Below are 19,503 nucleotides of genomic sequence, written 5' to 3'. Positions count from 1 at the left end.
ACCAACAAGAGAGGCGATCTCTATGGTTCTGTCCAATGAGAGAGGAGTTCTGTGATGTTCTGTCCAATCAGAGCTGGCCGAACGCTGGTGGGATGGGTCTCATGGGCTGGCACCGCAGAACCAACGGATCTGGTCTTCGTTATGTTTTTCAGTGTCGGGTGGAGTCTACATCCTGTCGCATCTCTGCGGGGAAGGAGGAGGACTTTTTTTTTTTACTAGTTTCTCACTGACAATTTCTTACTGCCAAGACATCGAAATACTCCTTAAAGATGACGACGACCACCACCTTCCAAGGAATGAGCCCCGGTGCTAAAAGCAGTTCCAGGTAAAAGAAGCTGAAACCCTTTCATGGAGGAACAAAAGAAGTGTGATGCGGGCGAAGCCTCCGAGCTAGCAAACGCCTCTTTCTTGCGTTTGCCCAAAGGCTGCCTCACATTAGCACGCTGGTGGCATGGCGAGGGATTTCTCTGGATTTAGCTAAAGTGTCACATCGTCTCGCCAATTAAGTTAATCTTATTGGGTGACTGATGCAGCACACCGCCTTTAGCGACATGAAGTTAGTCCGGCTAGCCTGTCTGAGCGTGGACAGTCATTAGACATGCGAGTGTAAGGGAAAAGGGAGAAAACCCGAGGGGATGTTTTCCATCTATTTTCTGGGAGAAATGGTCGTAACGTTAGCCCTCAACTGTCTGTGGTCGACCACAAGATAACTTTTTTTTGTAGTTCCGGGTGCTTCCTAAATGCTGCTCTTGGAGCTGCTGGAAATGTTAAACCTACAGCGTTAGTGAATGAGTTATCTGTGGGTTTGGTAGAGGAGCAGAGACACAGCTCAAGAGTCCAAGAGTCCAAGTATGTGATTGACTGCAGAGAGACTCCTTTGGTCTGCATATGTCATTATCGATGATGGTTCCGGCTAATGGAAGTTTGGAGAAACTCGGATGGTGTCCATTTGAAGTTTCAGTAGATATGTCTGCGCTATTGTTTGACGCACAGTGTTTGAACAGTGTGTATCTTCGTGGAAATCACCTTAAGAGGGCCACTCATCCTCCAAACACGCAGTCACAGCTTTCCAGTAAGTGATGCGTCTCGTCTGGATGCTTTCCTGCCCCCTTTTTGCAGTGAAAACAATGTAAAGAAAGCAACTCGAAACCATGTCTGGCTCAGTAACGTTGCGTGATTTTTAAAGGGCCTACCAGCCAGATTTTGAGGAAAAGTCGTAACTTTACTCGCTTTTTGTGAGTGATCGCATCAGATCTCGGTCAGTCTGAAAGCGTTTTGAAGCCGCATGCTGTTTTCGGATGATGCGGGGGCTTGGGTGGGGGCTTTGAGCTGGTTAAGCCTGTAAATCTTTCCTTATCGCTTCGCTTTTGCTCCTTAAAGCCCCCCTCCCTTACGAGCTGCTGGTCATTTCTGCTGCTGGTCGACGGAGGAGATCCGTACGGCAGCAATTTGAGCAGAATGAGGCTAAAATCTTAGTAGGCCATCAAAAGCCTCCTGCCCTGCCTTATCAGACATGCCATCTTTGGCTTTGGCTCAGCTACATCTGCCCGAGCTCCACCTGCCTGAAGCTGCCTTTAAGCTTCTCAGCATTAATGCCGTTTCATTGATATTATTTGCAGTTTCATTCTAGGGTGGGGTCTGCTGCCAGGCAGTTAAAAGCTTCCCCCCCCCAATAGCAATCCGTGTGGAAAGCATGAGCTCATCCTCTCTGGCCGGGAGGTGAAGTCTGGTTTAGGCATTACTGTCACAGCCAAGTGTGACGAAGAATTGATTGAGAAAATTCAGGTGGTTGCAGTCCACCCAGCGTGGATTTGCCTCCTCTGCTTGCTTTCTTTTGTAGTTGTGCTTGGAGAGCAGGGTTGTTTTTTGGACTCCATCTGCCTGCCTGGCCCTTGGACAGCTGCTCAGTGTGTCAGCTGGTGGCTTCAGGGGCACTGAGGAGAAGAGAGTTTGCTGGAAAAAAAGAGGGAGGGGCCCAGCAGGGCCGCTGCAAACACATCAGTTTTTGTCATCCACCCCAACTGTCCTTCAGCACGGCGAGGAAAAGGGTTTCCATTCTCGTTATCGTGCTCCTTTTGTTCAGCCTGTGGTGGGAGGAATGTCAGTGCAAAGTGGGCTTTGTCGGTCTGCATGCAGGCCTGCTCTACTCTTCTAGAAGCGTCTACTGATCAGATGACCTACATTCGCTGTGCACCGCAGACTTTTCACCTCTGTTGTGTAGTATTGACCCAAAGGAGGCTTCGGATTTAATCTGCTCATTTAATAATGGAGCAACAATGCAAAACCAGGAACTGACACGGACCCCGCTTGTGTCACTGCAAAGGAATCTGTGCTGAGAAGAGGCAGCAGCTAGCCAGCTAACTCTGTGATTATATGCGAGTGGAGTCAGCTGCCGGGCAGAGATTGTGACTGCCTGTCTGACAGGCTGACAGCCGGGGCTTAGAGAGCAGAGACCTTGCTGGTAGCTTGTGAGTTTTTGTGCGTGTGGTATGTACATAAAAGGGTTGGGGTGGAGTAGAGAGGAGGCTGGAAGTAGCTTGAGGCGTTCTCATGTTATATTTGACTATTGATTTTATTTTACCCCACACACACACACACACACACACACACACACACACACACACACACACACAGTGCAGCTAATCGGTGGCATGTGACACAGGGTTTTTTTTAATCGTGCCTAAAAAGTGGGCATGAGAGCACAATGTCAATCAAATGGCATTATAATCCATCATTTGTTGATCTGTAGGGTACTACGACCGCCAGGCGGGGACTCCAGCTTGTCCTTCGGCACAGATGACAACACAACCCCCCAGCGCAAGAGCAAGATGGCCTCCAGCATCTTTGCAGAACCTGAGGACCCCCATGCTCATCGGAGGAACAATCCGCCCAGTAACTCAATCTATTATCACTCTATTTTAGCTCATTTTCCATGTGTCAGTATCAAAGCCAACTGAATAGAAACAACAGGGTTTGGAGTTAATGTTAATTTTTGCACAAGGTAAGAACTGATGTAAGCGCAACTTCAATTGTGCAAAACTAGACAGAACTACCAGACGCCTTAAGTAAGCAAAAAGCACCATGGAAGCACCGAGTACCGTGGAATTAGTTCTTCTAACTTGAGCTCGGAAAAGATACAAACTGAGTGTTATTTAGTATTTTTCCATTTAGGTTGTCAGAAAGAACATTCCACAAGTGCAATAGCCAAAAAGCCCCGCAGTACTGGGATAAGGGTAATTTGAAGCCAAGCTTTGTTAAATGGGATGAGGATCGGCCCTCAATGGAAAGAAATATGAAAAAATGTGTCAGTTGGTGAAATGTGTGGCCTTGTATAGACACGAGGGAAGTTTTATTTTGAGTACACAAGGAGCGGCGGACAGACGCAGCAGAGGGGGACATGAGACCTGTAAATGGCTTTGAGTCGTCAAGGTCACTGCAAACATACAGCCACGGAGCTTGAATGAAAAATTAATGCAGTCTGACATTATTGTGCCTGCCAGGATATGTTTACGATAAGCAAGATAAAGCTTTAGCCAAACATAAATCACTCTTCAGTGTGCATTATCTTTAATGCTTGTAATTTAAGGATGTCCATTTTATCCCAGCTAGTCAGCGTTTGGTTAAGGCTCAAAGATTTGATGAAGTGCATAAAGAGGAAAACTCAAACCCCACAGCAGCTGGATTCTGTTTCAGCTCAGGGCTTTGAACTTACTCACGAGCCAGAGATCACGTTTTCACACTGGCAACTTTAGAGAAGACTGTTAACGTGGTGTATCCAATCTTCTTTGTGTGCGTGGATGATGAAGAGTTTACAGTGAAATCATTACTTCATCCTCTGACCTCTGCAGCTGCTCACAGCAAAGCCTTTTCCTGCTTGCATTGTTTCACTTGGGTCTGGGTCTTGTTCAGGAGAGCCTTTCCATAGTTGTCCCGGATACAACTGGATGAGCATATTTCTTTCTGCCTGAATGAGCAAACTTTATGACTCTAACAGGTTTCATAAGCATTGTGCAGTCTGTCTGACTGGGTATGAACTCCTATTTTAGATGAGCAGGTGTGTTTGCTTTGGCACGCTGTCCTCTGAAAATCCTTTTTAAATGCACCTTTTTATATGCCGAATACATGTCTGGACCATCTAGAACAACATGCACTTCATTGTGAATGCTGTCCTGCAGCACACATCCATGCCTCACCCCTGCTGTAACATCAGCCTTGTTTTGAAGGGATGTCTCATTGTGAAGACCTGCAGAAATTAGAAGATGCTTCTTTGCATTTAGCCTTAGAGTTACAGGACATTTGGAGAAGATTTGAAGTAGAAATGTTGTATTTTAAATGGACTATTCATCCCAAAATTAAAAATGTGTTTTTTCCTCTTACCTGTAGTGCTTTTTATCCATCTAGATTGTTCTGGTGTGACTTGCCAAGTTCTGGAGATATCAGCTGAAAGGGCGTCTGCCTTCCCTCGAATATATAACGATACTTGGCTCATGTTGCTCAATGTGCTGTAAAAATCCATTTGAAAACTGTCTCTTTTTAGAAATCGGTTACTCAAGATAATCCCCAGACCTCGTTGCGAGCGGTGTCATGTAGGAACTAGTTTCTGTCTTTGCAACTACACCCAACAACCGTATTTCTGTAGGTGTGCATCTACTCATGGACAAGAGGCTCATGACAGCGCGGGTCCTAAACATTAATGCCGTCCTCCTCGGCTGAGGTGTAACTTTAGCTGGCATATAAATGATCTCAACAAGCTAGCAGTGTCAGACAAGGGCATGCCTCCCTTTACGTCGTGATGTGGTTGGCGGATGTAGAATGGTAGAAAGAAAATAGTTCCCACATGAAACTAACTGGGTTATGATTTCTGGAGACAGATATTGCTATTGCTCAACTGTCCCTTTTAAGTGCCACACACCTTAGACCACTGGGCCATTGGGAAAGCTGAATTTTCATGATCATTGAAGGTCTACATTGGCTGTAAGAAGAGCTTAAGTTGGAGTTTATGGTCAACCAGAATTCAAATATCCATTCCCTGACTTTAGGTCCAGTTTAGTCCGGATAATCCTTAGACCTCACTGTGAATGGTTTGAACACATATTTACGGTGAGAACTGTTCACAGCAAGGTCTGTGGATTATCCAGAGTGACTAAGATGTCAGGTCTGGAAAGACCTGTTGTTGAGTTCTTCAAGCGTTGTCTTTTTCTTGCTTTGAACAATCACTTTTTATTTACTGTCATAGTCTTGGGCAGATGGCAGAAACCGACATCTCAAAACCTGAGTAAACAAACCTAAAAGTGTCTTCATGGCTCCCACTAAGAGTACCTTATTATTTTTCATAATAGCAGGTTGGCAGTCAGGTTTTAGGGTTTTCAGATAGCAGAGCTGTTGGTTTGTTAAGGTGCCCTCAGCTTCTGGCCGCATGAGGAGCACTCTGTAATCAGAGAGGAAGCCAAGACTATCAGCAGCTGCATGATTGCTGTTCCTGTTTCCAAGCTTGTTGACTGGTGAGGTCAGTGTTATCATACATTTATATCATGGGCCTAGGAGATCTATAAGGTTAAGTAGAAGGTTATGTGCCGTAGTGATGATAACATAATGCATCAGTGTCCAGCCCATGAATCTAGTTTAATCCTCTTCCATTTGCTATTTGTTGTTCACTGTCCAGAGGATTGATCAGACGGGGAAGCGTGAAGCCAATAATGAAGGAGCCCTTGTTGAGTGATAGAGGCTCTCAACAGTGCTGATTCACTTCAGTCTATTAACAACAATGGCCACTCCTCTGCTTCTTCAGCAGCGTTGTTCCCCTCATGACAAAGACTGCCTGTCCCCTCCCTGGCCCTCAGGGCTAGAGCTGGGCTGTTACCTTATGTGGCTTTGGTTAGCACAGCTTCGCCACAGTGGGCCGAACACTGTGCTTTAATGCTCTTTCTGCTAAAGGAGAATGCAGGCGCTACAGGGTTATGTGAGTTTTGGCAATCAGGTCGTCTGCCTGGAAGTGTTCCACTGTGTTTCTGGGTCTGTTGCAGACGCCCAAGCGGATTTGGTGATGTTTCCTGTTGGTTCTCAGTGATTTTGCCTCATGTTTTTTCAGACCAATTCCCTCTAAAAGCTGATGTTTTATCAAATCTGAGAAGATGAATCTTGTGGCGAGCACGGTTAGGCTCTTGTGTTAGAAACATCGGGGTCTTGGGTGGCTTTGCAGCTAATTGGATTAGTGTCCATATGGTATGACTCTGCTGCTCTGATGCCTTAGTCATGTCTCATCATTTGTCTCTTGTTTCCTGTCTAGCTTCAATTTAATCCGCTGGCCAAAAAGGGACAAATATGCATGACAGCTCATGTATTTTACTCTGCTTAATTGCTCTATCCGTCTCACTCTTACCTTCCCAGGCGGGGCACCCACAGGAACCCTGTGCGGGGAGCCTTCAGCCCCACTGAGGCGGTGCCAGCAGCCTCTTCTCTTCCCCAAGAACCCTCAACCGGAACTGACCACCATCCACAACTCTGGGGCAGCCTTGGTCTGGACCCAGAGACAAGAGGTACCTCTCATTGAGTCTGACAGGCGCTGTTTCCAAAACAGAGCCACAGCCTAGTTTGGGGGCCGTAAAGCACACAGTCATAGATTAAGTATAATTCCAAACAGTTCAGTGGAAAATTCAGTGGGGGAAGGATGATTTTATCCATCTATTTGAAACTGACCCAGGATGTTGTTTGATAGATACTCTCCACTGATGTTTGTAATCCCTATGGAGGTTTAATTTTTACTCTGGGAGTGTGCCAGTCCTGCCGCCTGACATGGCTGCATGTTTTTTTTTTTCGAAATGACAGAGCCATAAAGAAACAGTCAACAGCGTATCTGTAATGAGATGTAATGCGAGGGCAAGGGTCTACCTGGTAAATAAATGCATGACTTATCTACTAGAATATATGACATGTTCAGGGTCAGAGAGCTCAGTAGGTAATTGGTAATTAGCTGGTTATGGCGCAGAAGCCGCTGCTGCTTCAGCCTCTGGATGAAGAAGTATTTTTCTCTGCATTATTTTGTGTTTTGGCTTTGTTGCAACAGTAACAACAGTTCGCAGAAAGAGTCCAGACTGTGTTTGTTCAGGTCACTGTGTTGTCACAAGGTAGAAGTGATGGGATTTAGATGCAGGAAAACAGGAAGAGGGGCCAAAAAAAAAGTCACTTTGGTTAAGTAACAATCGCTGATATCATTGTCTCATGTTTTCTTTGTAGGTTGAAAATGGCCAAGAACCAGCAAATGATGGTAAGTATCCTGGACTCTGGAACTGTTTATAAAGAGGCTCTTGAGTCCATGACTGAGATTATTCAGGAAACAGCTCCATGGCACACGATAACCAATCAGGTATTTCCACTCTCTTGCCTGGTGACTGGTCTTGCCCCACATGCTGCTGGCATACCGTAATTTTTACACTACCATAAAGATACAGTACACACAATCTCCCTTTCTAATTCAACATCGCATTATCTCTTTGATGTTTTTTTTCCCCTGTCATGATGGCATGATGGTCTGTAGTCAAGCAGCTGTTCTTTGATGGCAGGCTTCACTTAGTATGAAAAGCTTTTTATTAACCTCCAGGTGCACCTTTGTGAGAGAGTGGCTGGCTCCACAGATAATGGAGGGTTTGACCGCACATCTCGGCGGACATTTAGAAATCAAAGACCACTTATTTGCTGCTGCTTTTGAATATGACTGGAATGTGCATGTGCACTCTGAAGTGTGTTATATGCGCGTATTGCCGTTTGTATGTCCATCAACAAATAACTGAGGGCTTCAGCCTCTTTATTAACACGGTGTGACGAGTAATGTTTCATTTCACACATTTCTTTGAAACAAGCAAACAAGGCCATGGTTCAAGTCCGCCTGAGAAGAAACTGCTACTATCTGCTATTACTCATAGAATAATGAATTACTTTAGGCAATAAAAACATTAATCAACAAGGAGATTCAAATTCAGGTTTTTGTTTTGTGTCCAATAGTTAATCCAGTGGAAAACATAGTCATCCTGTGTTAACATGCTATTATGTGCAGCATCCTCCCTTTAATGCATGTCATGAGGAGAGATGCGCACCTGGCAAACACGAACACAGATGACTTGTAAACTGCTGCTCCAGGTGCATCTGCTTGATAAATACAGCACGTGTGTTTGGGCCAGAATGTGTCACATCTGGGGTTGCCACGGTGTGAGATTTTCAATGTCTTATATGGTATTACAGTATTGTTATTGTTGTTTTTAGTTAGTTAGTTTAGTTGGTGGTTATGGCCTGACAGACATGGAACTTGATATAAACTTTAAATATTTTTTGGGATAATGCCAAATACAGAAGCCTTAAATACTGTAGATAAGCAAATGTGCCTGGAATGATAGCTGACAGTTTTCATACCATATACCTGCTGTAGCCCCAGCCACATCTGCACCTGGAAAAAGCCAGAGAGAATCTGGCCCAGATAGTTAAAATATGGGAGCTCCTGGATGCTCACTGACCAGGCAGTCCCAATATCTGTGCCACCAGTCTCATTTATGCAGCTGTCACAGCAGCCCTCCACTTGATCTTACATCAAGCTGAGAACATTTCAGAGTCCATTCAGCCTAAAAAAAAAGAAAATGAAATAAAGCGTTGACCTTATTTGTGACATTTAAGTTGGAAAAAGTCCTCTTGAATTTGCACATTTCTACAGTAATTCGGGTACTAATGGACAACAAGAGCCCAGTGCTTCAGCACTGTGATTTCATTACAGAACTGCCCACCCTCACTCAAGCTCTGCAGCCTTCACAACCAAAAAGCAGTGAAGTCAAAGTTTAGTTAAGATCGGTCTGGCTTTTTGTTTTAACACAAGAGTAGCAGCTGTCTTTGAAAAGTATAATTTAGGAGAAAAGCTAAGGCCCTGAAGTCATCATCCAGAAACCCTCTGATTGTTTGGTTTAACGCGTCAAACGTCTCTTCGGTGCGTCTGCAGAGTGTCCTGACGACGCGGAGCAGCCGGAGCAAGACCAGCAGAAGGAGATGCCACAGCCCTCTGACCCGTCGGATGGCGCCAACGCCACCACGGGCAGCCGAAGAAACCCACCCGGTGGCAAGTCCAGCCTCATCCTGGGTTGAGACCACTTCTTTTTTTTTGTTTTGTTTTTTTTTTCATTCGAGCGCTTTTTTTATTTTTTAAAGATAAATACCCCCCATCACTCTCTTCCTCCTCATCAACCTGTCACCTCCCTCCCTCCCTCCTTCGCCTACTTCACACGTCACGTCCACGGACCCCCGTGTCCTCTCCCTCCGCCCTCAAACCTTTCGTTTTGATCCTTTTTTCTATTAAAAGAAGAAAACTGTTGACAAAAGCACTTTATGTATCTCCTTCCCCCCCACCCTCCCATTTCAGCCCATCCTGTAGTGCATCGCGCCTGCTGGGAAAGGCATGACGTTTAGCTTGTCCCTCATTCTCCCCTGTTGTAAATGGTAAAGGAAAAAAATAATAAAAAAGATTTGATGCGTGGATTTCTAAATACAATAAAGATTGATATGAATTTCCTGTGGCTGATTCTTTTTTTCATGTAGTCATAGTCTTGTCATAGTGAATATTGCTAGTCATTAGTCACGTGCATAAAATAGCAACCATGAAGTAAAATGTCAGCATAAAATCAACAGTAGAGTTGCTTGTCCTCAGTTTTCATGTGCATGAACGTCTCACCACATGGAGCTGAATATTATTTATGTGCAGTGAGATGGAGCCTGAAGACTGCGACCGTTGAGAGCAGAGACAGGCTCTGGACTGGAAACCTGCCCAGCCAAAGTAATCGCAAAAGCTGCCTCCAGTTCTGCCAAAAGAGAAACTGCGCTATCTGTCATGACATCACACGCTGGATATTTGGCCCTCTTCGCAGCGTTTTTTTTTTTTTTTTTTTATGTCAGAGAGGTGTTGCATTTTGTCAAGAATGTTAGCCGGGATTTTTTTTAACCGAACGTTGGATTCAAAAGGTGATGTGATTCATGCGAGATGTAATGTTACTCGTGAAACATTACCATGGGCAGCATTCCTCAAAGATGGCTTTATTTGGAAATGCTTGTCTGAGTTTGCTGCCGTCTTCAGCGCCGTGAGGAGCACGCAAAGTGGACACAGTGCTCCAATTGTTCTTAACCAGCACCTGTTATGTGTATCAGAGTTGTCCAATATTGTCTCTCCTCATATTTTCACATGTTTAGAGAGCACAGTTAAAAGTTCTTATGAGTTATTCCTTGAATCAAGCACTACACAAGAGGTGGTGACTCTTGGCTATAGACAGATTTTCTTCAACCCTCTTTGACAAAAAATAACACACCTTCACACTGGCAGCGAATGTATAAATAGTTATGAATGTCACTTCTTATCATTCGTCGACCGAGAATCACTTGGACTTGAAGTCATCTTGTCTTAACTTTGCGACTTTGATTTGTATTGTTGACTTGATTAGTCCTTGTAAGCCTCTTACTGTGAAGCTGAAGGGGCCCAGAGGGCAGATCATCTTTTAGCAGTGGTGACACACTCCTCAGAAAGTACAGGGAATGACGGAAATTGAGTGTTGTTCTGCAAGTTTTCATGCTGTGCTCAACCAAACAGTGTCCACTAAATTGTGCTTCATATACCTGCAGACTAGCTTCATACCGTGGGTGTCAACCAAAAGGAAGAGCCGAACAAAAGTTGCTATCAGAATAGCTTCAGTCTCCTTCTTTTCAGCCTCCTGAGCTACAACTGGAGCTCCTGCAGAGCCAAACCCTGAGCGGCTCGTGGTGCAGCAGTGTGTTTTAAGCCCTCATCTGCAGTGAAAGGCATGCAGAGGTCACTCAAGATCAGGAAAAGAACTTCCTGCCCTGGAGAAATGCCAGGACGCTGGAGTGCAGTCAATGAAGGCTTGTTTTCAGTAAGTGCTGTACCCGCAGGGAAAGTCCTGTGCCTTTTATTATACCTCAAGACAGAGCCAGCCTGGATCTCTGCTGCTTTCCTCAGTCCTCTTCTTACTTATTGCATTTTTGTTATTGTTGTTGCTGCTGTGGCCACTGGTGGAACTTAACTAAGGGCATTTACTCAAGTACTGTACTATGAGTTAGTACTCAACTACTACATGTACTCAGAGGGAAATACTGTACTTTATACTGTGCTGTTTATCTGACAGCTCAAGTTACTGGTTACTTTACAAAATAAGATTTTTACACAGAAAACATACAAAGAGATTATAAGATAAGATGAGACAACTACTCATCTTACAAACTGCATTTTGTCATAATTGATAACAAAACAACAAGTAAACTATCGAGCAGCACACAGTATACAAGTACAGCTGAAACCATCAGCTGATTCGTCAGTTGACAGAAAATTGGTGACCTTCATCATACACTGATACATAACATTTCGTTTCGTTCAGCATGACTTGCTGCTTTTCCTTTGAATTTGTTTAATAATTTCAAATGATCTTTAATAAGTTTGAGCTTCGGACGCTTTGTCAAAGTGTCGCTCTGGGTCATTACGATGACATTTCTCCCTTTTTTCCAAATCCCCGTCCCTGGTTGTAGCAAACAAATGCAACACCGCGGTTGGCCCTTTTGTCCTGGTCAACAGCTAATCAGTAAACCCACATTAGAAGCAGACTCTCTTCTCTATCCCCCTCGATCATCCTACTAATCTTTCTAGAAAGACGGGAGATTACCATTGTCCTCCCCCCACAGCCATATGCCGAGTCATTTAATTGCTATCTGAGATGAATGCGTAAGCATGCTCGCTCATTGACAGGGTCATTACGCCGTGTGCTCTCCAGATGAGGCCTGTGAGACGTCTCAAGAGGACAATAATGCCGGAGTGTTGAGACGAACTGGGGAAATGAGGTGAGTCATCTCTGAGTGGCATGACAGTCGATCAATCAATCAATAGCCACATTCATACTGCACTGACTCAGCAAGTACCAGGCAGGAGGCGGAAGAGGAACTGTTGGAGGAAAGGCACGAGTACACAATGCTACCCATTAGTATCCTAACTAATAATTCTGTTATCATCGGCCTATAAAGAAAAAATGAAATGATTAAGTTAATGGTCTCCCGTGTTCTATTGTTGTTGTCTTCCTGTCCTCTCTGTGACCAGAGACAGAGCCTCCTGATTGTCCTGCAGGCTCACAAACACATAACACCTCCCGTCCACCAGAAGCCCTAAACAGGAAGCACTGGTTGGCAAATGGACTGGGCTGTTTCCGCAGTAACAAAGGGAGCGTAAAAAGCCCTCCTCGCAACGTCTGCTCTGGCTCACAGTGCACCTTCTGAGCCGGACGAGACTGGAGGAGGGGAGCTGACGGGGGGGGGGGAAGAGAGCGGTGGGATGGACAGGGACCTTTTTAATTCTGTCCCAGAGGGAGGCAGAGAGAGCAGGAGGTGGGTGTGTTTTTGAATTTATCTCCAAAGACTGTGGAAGCCTTTATTGATGTTATTGATGTTGAGTCTTTCAGTCCCCTCAGGACAGAGGCTTGTTAATGGAGTCTGCTGAGGTCATTTCAGCATCAGACAATGATGGTCACCTTACGTATGGAATAGTGCCGTAAAGTCCTGTCAGCAATATGTACATCCCTGTGATTTTACTGTGTCTTGATATGTGCAGGGGTTTTTTTTGTTTTAGTATTAATTGATGCAAACAGATGCTGTATTTATTCAGTTTTTCTCACCTCATACTCTGCTTCATAAAGTGAGAGATTGGCTGATCACACGCCTGAGTGAATTTTAGAGTCCATGTGATTTCATGGTTTTCAGTGAGGAAATGGTAATGTAATCAGAGGTGGGCCACCTTCACACAACAAATTTGAGCTCAGGTTTTGGTTAAAAAACAGGCTCATGTGTGGCCATTTTAACTGTAGGTTCATGTTCTTGGCTTAGTTCATCTCAGTGTTTCAATCCGGAAATCTCAGGGAATAAAATGAGCAGTGTTAGAGGGTGTGTGAGAAAATATTTTCATTTTTTTAACCCAACCCTTTCAATGTATCTTACCTGTTTGCTGTCATATCTTGAGATGTACTGAACCAGTGGTTTATCCTCCTATAGATCCGAAATACAGCACTGACTTGCATTTTCTCCATGTATCCTATTACATCCTATAACAGTTACACTTTTCTGTCATTCATTCTCTGTTTGTACACCAACCTCCATTATTTCCATCAGTGCCCGCAGGATGACTTACAGCTGCAAATTTATACACACATACAGGAAACACTTATATCTGCAGTGCTTTAATAAAACATTTATCAAAAGTTTATATATTGATTATTAATGTTAATTAGGTTTTAACATTGAGGTATATTCCATCTAAATGGTTAACACTCACACATGTTTGTTCTTCTGCCACTAGAGGGCGATGCAAACGCTGTAAAACTAAACTTTTGACCTACTTTTCGCTGTGGAATATGCTTTGACACCCTATCCCTGTGGTGCAAGCTCTGAAAAACACATCAGGCTGGGCTGATGTCTCCCTTTGTGTCTGCTGCTTCAGAGAGGTCTCAGTCTGGCGTTCAACTTCACTTTCAGTATGCGTCATGTGGGAAAAATTGCTTTTGAGACAGTAAAAAAAAAAGTTTTTGTTTTCATGTTCTTTCAGGGTGATAAGATATTCTATGCCATGCATGAATTTGCTGAACCATTTTTTACTGACCCTTTAATTTAGTATTGGTTTATGTCACGCCTGCTGATACTGTATACTGAGCCAGGGATGTGGTCTCTCTTCCTATATCTGAAACACGGCATTGGCTGGCATTCACACCGCTGCTGTCTGTATATGAATGCATCTTCTCAGAGTAAGCTCATCTTTTAAACATACGGTATATTGTGCAGTTATGATTATCAGTACACAGCCAGTGCTTGTGACAGCTAGCTTCACTAAAAGCTTTTCTTTTTACAGCAGAATTGCACCTAACTGGTTCTCACTGGTAACATTTACTTTTATTTTGGGGGTATTTGTACTTTTATTTGACAGCTTTAGGGGTAAAACTTTCTCAAATATTAAAAAAAATTATATTGTGTAGCAAAACCTTTTATTTTTATTTAAGTACTTTAAGTACATTTAGCTGATAGTAATTGGTAGGATTTTGAATGCAGGGATTTTACTTTACTTTTACATTGTTGTATTTTTACTTGAGTGAAGATCTTAATACTTCTTCCACTGGTTTTCAAGCACCTCTTCTTCTGCCGCTAACAGGCACTGTTGCTGCAGAACAGGGAACTTTCACCCTCTGCTAATGCCTCAGCCGCTCTGGTGCAAGCTCTCAAAACATACCGTGATAAAATCTTGCCTGATGCTTCAGAGGAGGATAAAAGCAGTCCACTTTCAGCACAAGTGGGTTGATGCAGAGAAAAGTTGTTCTTTACAGTAGATGGGTTAGGGTTAGGGTGAAGGCTGACATCTAATCATGCCGTCGGCTGCTCGCCCACAAACACCTTGATGTGGGTCACGTGTTGCTCGTAATCGTGCTGAATGATGTGGGTGAAAACAAGCACATTTCCTATTGAGGAGTTAGAATTCAAGTGAACCCTGCATGACAGTCTGTCAGCATGTGTGCTGTCTGGTTAAAGCTCGTAACCATCCTTTGTCTCTCCTGCACGGCGCTGACTGGCCCAGGTAAGACTGATCACATGAATAATGCCTGAGAATTAAACAGCTCTGTGTTGTTTTAATTGATGTACGGCGGGGTGAACTCATAAAGGTTTTTCAAATGTGAAATAAGACAAAGTTGTTTTTGTGTCTACCTGCATAGAGAGTGGTGGAGTGGTATGGAAAGATTTTGGAGGATCAGTCACTATCCAGTGCAGATCTTCTGACAAAGACCAAGAGTCCCTATATCTGAAGAAGGGCTTCGGGGAAGATGAGATTTTGTTCAAAGAGAGCAACTCAGAAACGCAGACCATTTCCAAAGAATTCACGAGCAGACTTGAGCTACACGGAGTATTCCCCAGCATGGACATACTCATCAAAAACTTGACCTCAGCCGACACAGGACCGTACTGGTGCATTTACTCAAAGTTTGACCAGACGTCCAGTCGACCTATAAGCATGAAAGGCGCAGGGTCTGTGCTCCTGGTGGTGACAGGTGAGCCTTATGAATTTACATGTTATCTCACAAAACCTTTAGTTCTACAGTTCAACTTCATCATCTTTCCACAGGCCAGAAGTTTCCTCTGAATGCCAATTTAACAATGATCCATTTAACAAGCACGTAGAGGCACAACAGTGCATTGTAACAGTCAGCAACTGATGTAAATATATTGTACTACTATAAGCAGTAACTGAGTCTCAGACACACAACTTAAACTAAATTATATCCCTGCTTTCTACCCACTTCATTGCCAATATGACTGTTTTTGACTCCACTACCTAATTTAAATAAAAGGCAAATAACAGAGGGCTGGTACACAAACTTCTCCAAAACAAAATTTTATAGGGAACTTGGAAGAGTTTCACTCAAAATGCAAAGTGACCTGAGCCATGTACAAATGAAAAAACACAAGACAACAGCATTAAGGCAGTGAGAAAAATGAGAGCCCTGACAGCTTGAGTCTCAGATAAACACGCTGTGTGTTGATAACAGATGCGGTGAAGCCGTGTGAGCCAGAAAATAAGAATCTGGTGCTGGTGTCTGTTGTGATCTCTGCCGCTGTGCTGCTTGGGATCATCATGGGCTTCCTCATATGGATCATCCTCAAGGTACCAAAGTGTTTTGTTATATCTGTGTGTGTGTGCGTGCGTGTGTGTAGGTGTCATTTCTTGTTTGATTGTATTTTGTTATGACTCACAAGCCCTATCGGAGTCTCGGGGGTTGTTTCCATGTTCCTGTTTTTCAAAAGAGCACGTTCTTGTTATGCTCAACAATACAGTATGGTACTATAAGAGTACAACAGTTTGACACATACATATAGTAAAACTATTTATGGAGGCAATTGTTTGTTTCAAAGCTGACGTTTATTGTCACTGTCACACTTTGTCACAAATGAACGCTCATGAATCCTGATTTTCACTGGTGGAGTTTGTAAAAAAAATGATATAGTATTATAATTGTAAGTATATTCGAGTATTACTCGAGGGCTAGTTGAGTACACTCAAGTATACTTGAAGGCAACAAATACAGCACAAAGTTGTGGTTCAAAAAGTAGAATTTAAGTATGATATTTTTCACCTGGGACAGCCCCACATCTAACATGTTGTCAACAATGTCTGTTGTTACCAGACAAAGACTTTGCGCAGCACAGTGAAACCAAGGCACGCCACCACCAATGATGTTTATGAGGACATGCGTGGAACGCTGAGGCGCTAAAAATCTCATCCTGCAAGCAACCTGAAACTCCATCTCTGCACCACTAAGGTGCAAGCGATGCATCTGAAGCCACGCAGCAACTCAACATGCTCTCTGACATCTCTTCAGGCCTTGTGTGTCTCTATTCTATTCAGTGAAAGAAAACTGAGACAGCAAAGTGCATGGATTACTAAACAACGTGGGGACAGGTGCATCGTCAGTGAACAGCTTGGCACAATGTATGAAAATACACAACACAGCTACTTTTGAAAGTGAAGAAGCACAAAATGCCTGTTCGTCTTGACATGAGTGTACCCTGACATGGCCTTGGCATGAGAGTCCGCTATGTAAATATATCTTTTTTAATTTCAGTCATTTCTTATTTTTTGAATGCCATAAACGATAAATACTGTGTATTGTAACAATAATAACTGTAATTAGCTGTCTGCATAAATAAAACAGTCAATTTGTCTGAAATCATTTATTTTTGGGTGGCGAACTATCTGAAATGGTGAAACTGACTGACGTAATACCACGATGCTCGCTGATCACGGCACCACCTCAATGACACACAATGCAAAAAAAACAAAAAGGGCTTTAAATTATCTGAAGTGAGTTTACATTATAAGTTCATATTGTACAAATAAATGAAAAAGATCAAAAACAGGTCAACCAGAAATTAGGAAAGCATTGTATTTTTTAGATTTGCTGGGGAATGTTCACTCTATCATCTGTAAGCCATGAAGCATGAACCACTCAAGTCTTATCTCTGATCTTTGACTTCAGACTTTGATGATTGATTAGCGGCACGGCAGCGCTGGAATTATGTTGATAGCTGAAAAAGCGAGCAGGTGACGACTTGAGTTGGTCGCAAACCTGGATGTCTGTGGTTCAAAAATTCTCTCACAGCTTCAGCCACCACATCCCCCATCAGCCAGGCCAGTTCTTTAATGAGTGACGTACCACGCCTTTACCATGACGCAGGATAATTCAGAGTCCCAGTTGAACCACACAAGAAGAAACAACTTTTTGAAAAACAGCGCAGTAATTTATCACCTGTGCCAAGTCGAGCTTAGTGCGTGTGTTCACTAATGCAAACACTGTGTCTTCAAACACTGTAAATCAGGGAGCAGTTCAAACAATATAAGTCAGGGCAAGTTGCCTCCAAACTCAGGCCTGAGAGACACACTGTGTGAGTCAACATTAAAATGTCAGACAAAAACAAAAAAAAAAAAAATCAGGTTGCAAGACCGGAGCGTGTTTACTTGTGTGCTGCATCTGTGTGGTCACAAGCTGTGACTTTTTTTTTTTCCCTCGAGCGAGCGCCGAAGATCAGCCAAAGCGTTAAAGTGTGAAATGTGTGTTTACATCTGTATGTGAGGTAAGTGTCAGTGGGCTGAGAGTGCAGTTTGTGTCTCAGTATGTGTGTGTGTGTGTGTGTGTGTGTGTGTGTGTGTGTGTGTGTGTGTGTGTGTGTGTATAGGGAGACCACGAACAACTTGTAAGGGGTCCAGCAAGGAATGGAAACTGTGGTCAGTGAGTGACAAAAAAAACAAAACGGAACTTGACACCCCTCGCACAAGAAAAACAGCCAAAGTCAAGAACATCTACACGACAGTGTCGCCACTTAATCTGTGGCTGATTTGAATCTTTTTTTTTTTTTTTTAACCCAAATGTCCCATTTTTATCAAGTGTGGAAAACTCCTGAGCAACTGCAGCACTTTGTGTACCTGTCATAACTTGTAACAGGAAGCACCAAATGATAAGGTATGTAAGACCCTGAGGTACAAAAACACTGTATGACACTGAAAGAGATGATAATCTAGCCAATAGGCGTTGAGATGCATGTTTAGAAAAAAACAGAGGAAATGCATCTTTACTTTGAAGCCACATTTAGCGTAACCCTCCCAGCAAACATACACACACACACAAACACACACACACACACACACACACACATGCACAGGTGTTGTTTATAAAGCGTAAAGAGGTTCATCTCTCCCTCCTCATGTTTTTATCAGCCGCTGCAGATTTTGTCAGTAACACAGGTCAGAGTGGAAACTGTGACAGTCACCAGGTGCTTTTAGAGGTGTAGGAACATGCTGTGTGAAAAAAGAAAAAAAAAGTTTTTGACTCAAAGTGGTTGGTTTCTATCTGATTTGTGTTTTCCACAGAAGCCCCATAATGTTTAAAAGATTTCTTGGTAGACTCAGTATGTGTGACTTAGATCAGGTGTTTTAGTGTAGTAACAGAATGTGGCTGTGTCCTCACATATGACAGCATAGGTCACAGTCTTTATCTTTATCAAGCTGAATTTGCATGTACAGCATAACTTCCTTTTTCCAAAGGGTATATCAACGTAATTATATCTGCATAGGTATATTTAGGAGTAATGTTATGTTGCAACCTATTTCTTTGAATTATGTCTGTAGAAGAAATTAGTATTTTCAGCAACTGCATGCGTTAATTGATGCCTTAAGCCCAGTCCACCAGAACTAACCCTGTCGAGTTTTACAGAGGATTCATCGAACACCTCCTTCCTCTTACCTGCCTGACTCACGTCTTGTTCATGTCGAAGCTACAGCAGCCATTCTGACTGGCAAGCCTCTCCATGCAAAGTCTACGCAAACTTTCAAGAGATTGCCATACTGGAGGACTTGGTGTCAGTGTTTGCCGCTAGGTTACTATCATGCACAGTAGCTTGCTTTTTGATCAACAATATTATGTAGCCTTCCTCTTTGAGCGGTTGGCAAGCAGTGTGGTTTTCTGGTGCTCTCATTGTGCTGATGCAGCACATGCTCATCCTCTTGAATCTTGAATGTGGGCCAAAGTGTCTCCACTGAGCATTGGACTTCATTCTCCTCGGCGCGAATGCTGCAGATGTTTGGGATGCTCGCCCTGCTGCAGGGATCTGACACCACGTCAGACCACGGGGTCCGTCATTTGGCGTTACGATGGTGGATGATGTGCTGCATGGAAACCGCGCTCGACTGAGTTTAGACGGCGACTTGGATGTTGTTTGACTGAAATTTGAGTTGTTTTTTACTTTAATAACAATAGAAGGTGAAAAGTTAATACAAAGGCATTGTCAACAGCAGCCTCAGATTTCTGGTGGGTTCTAGGTTTTACTCAGTAATACTATGATATTTTAGTAATCCTCCATTGTGATGTCAGGCCCGGGAGTCCTACAGTGATGTGACCG

The 19,503-nt window shown here is 43.4% G+C and overlaps 2 protein-coding genes across 2 annotated transcripts; both read left to right on the top strand.

Annotated features, from left to right (window-relative positions):
* The first annotated feature begins 141 nt into the window (after positions 1–141).
* Positions 142–9,539, top strand: LOC139344049 (jupiter microtubule associated homolog 1-like). The gene is made up of 5 exons (XM_070981964.1): positions 142–325; positions 2,750–2,892; positions 6,388–6,536; positions 7,234–7,264; positions 8,978–9,539. The coding sequence occupies exons 1-5, from the start codon at positions 270–272 to the stop codon at positions 9,118–9,120; spliced, it is 522 nt and encodes a 173-aa protein (XP_070838065.1). The 5' UTR covers positions 142–269; the 3' UTR covers positions 9,121–9,539.
* A 4,990-nt stretch (positions 9,540–14,529) lies between these two features.
* LOC139343926 (uncharacterized) lies at positions 14,530–16,775 on the top strand. The gene is made up of 4 exons (XM_070981770.1): positions 14,530–14,632; positions 14,769–15,101; positions 15,600–15,715; positions 16,236–16,775. The coding sequence occupies exons 1-4, from the start codon at positions 14,566–14,568 to the stop codon at positions 16,320–16,322; spliced, it is 603 nt and encodes a 200-aa protein (XP_070837871.1). The 5' UTR covers positions 14,530–14,565; the 3' UTR covers positions 16,323–16,775.
* The last annotated feature ends 2,728 nt before the right edge of the window (positions 16,776–19,503 follow it).

This window comes from Chaetodon trifascialis, chromosome 15, assembly GCF_039877785.1.
Source record: "Chaetodon trifascialis isolate fChaTrf1 chromosome 15, fChaTrf1.hap1, whole genome shotgun sequence".
NCBI classification, from domain to species: domain Eukaryota; kingdom Metazoa; phylum Chordata; class Actinopteri; order Chaetodontiformes; family Chaetodontidae; genus Chaetodon; species Chaetodon trifascialis.
Note: the sequence above shows the minus strand (reverse complement) of the source record. Positions and strands in the feature narration are given on the sequence as shown.

Excerpts from the sequence above, each read along its gene's own strand:
- LOC139343926 (XM_070981770.1), top strand. The coding sequence starts at position 14,566 with ATGTGTGCTGTCTGGTTAAAGCTCGTAACCATCCTTTGTCTCTCCTGC. Across the intron at positions 14,633-14,768 it reads CACGGCGCTGACTGGCCCAG|AGAGTGGTGGAGTGGTATGG; the intron begins GTAAGACTGATC and ends CTACCTGCATAG. Across the intron at positions 15,716-16,235 it reads TCATATGGATCATCCTCAAG|ACAAAGACTTTGCGCAGCAC; the intron begins GTACCAAAGTGT and ends TGTTGTTACCAG.
- LOC139344049 (XM_070981964.1), top strand. The coding sequence starts at position 270 with ATGACGACGACCACCACCTTCCAAGGAATGAGCCCCGGTGCTAAAAGC. Across the intron at positions 326-2,749 it reads GGTGCTAAAAGCAGTTCCAG|GGTACTACGACCGCCAGGCG; the intron begins GTAAAAGAAGCT and ends GTTGATCTGTAG. Across the intron at positions 2,893-6,387 it reads TCGGAGGAACAATCCGCCCA|GCGGGGCACCCACAGGAACC; the intron begins GTAACTCAATCT and ends TTACCTTCCCAG.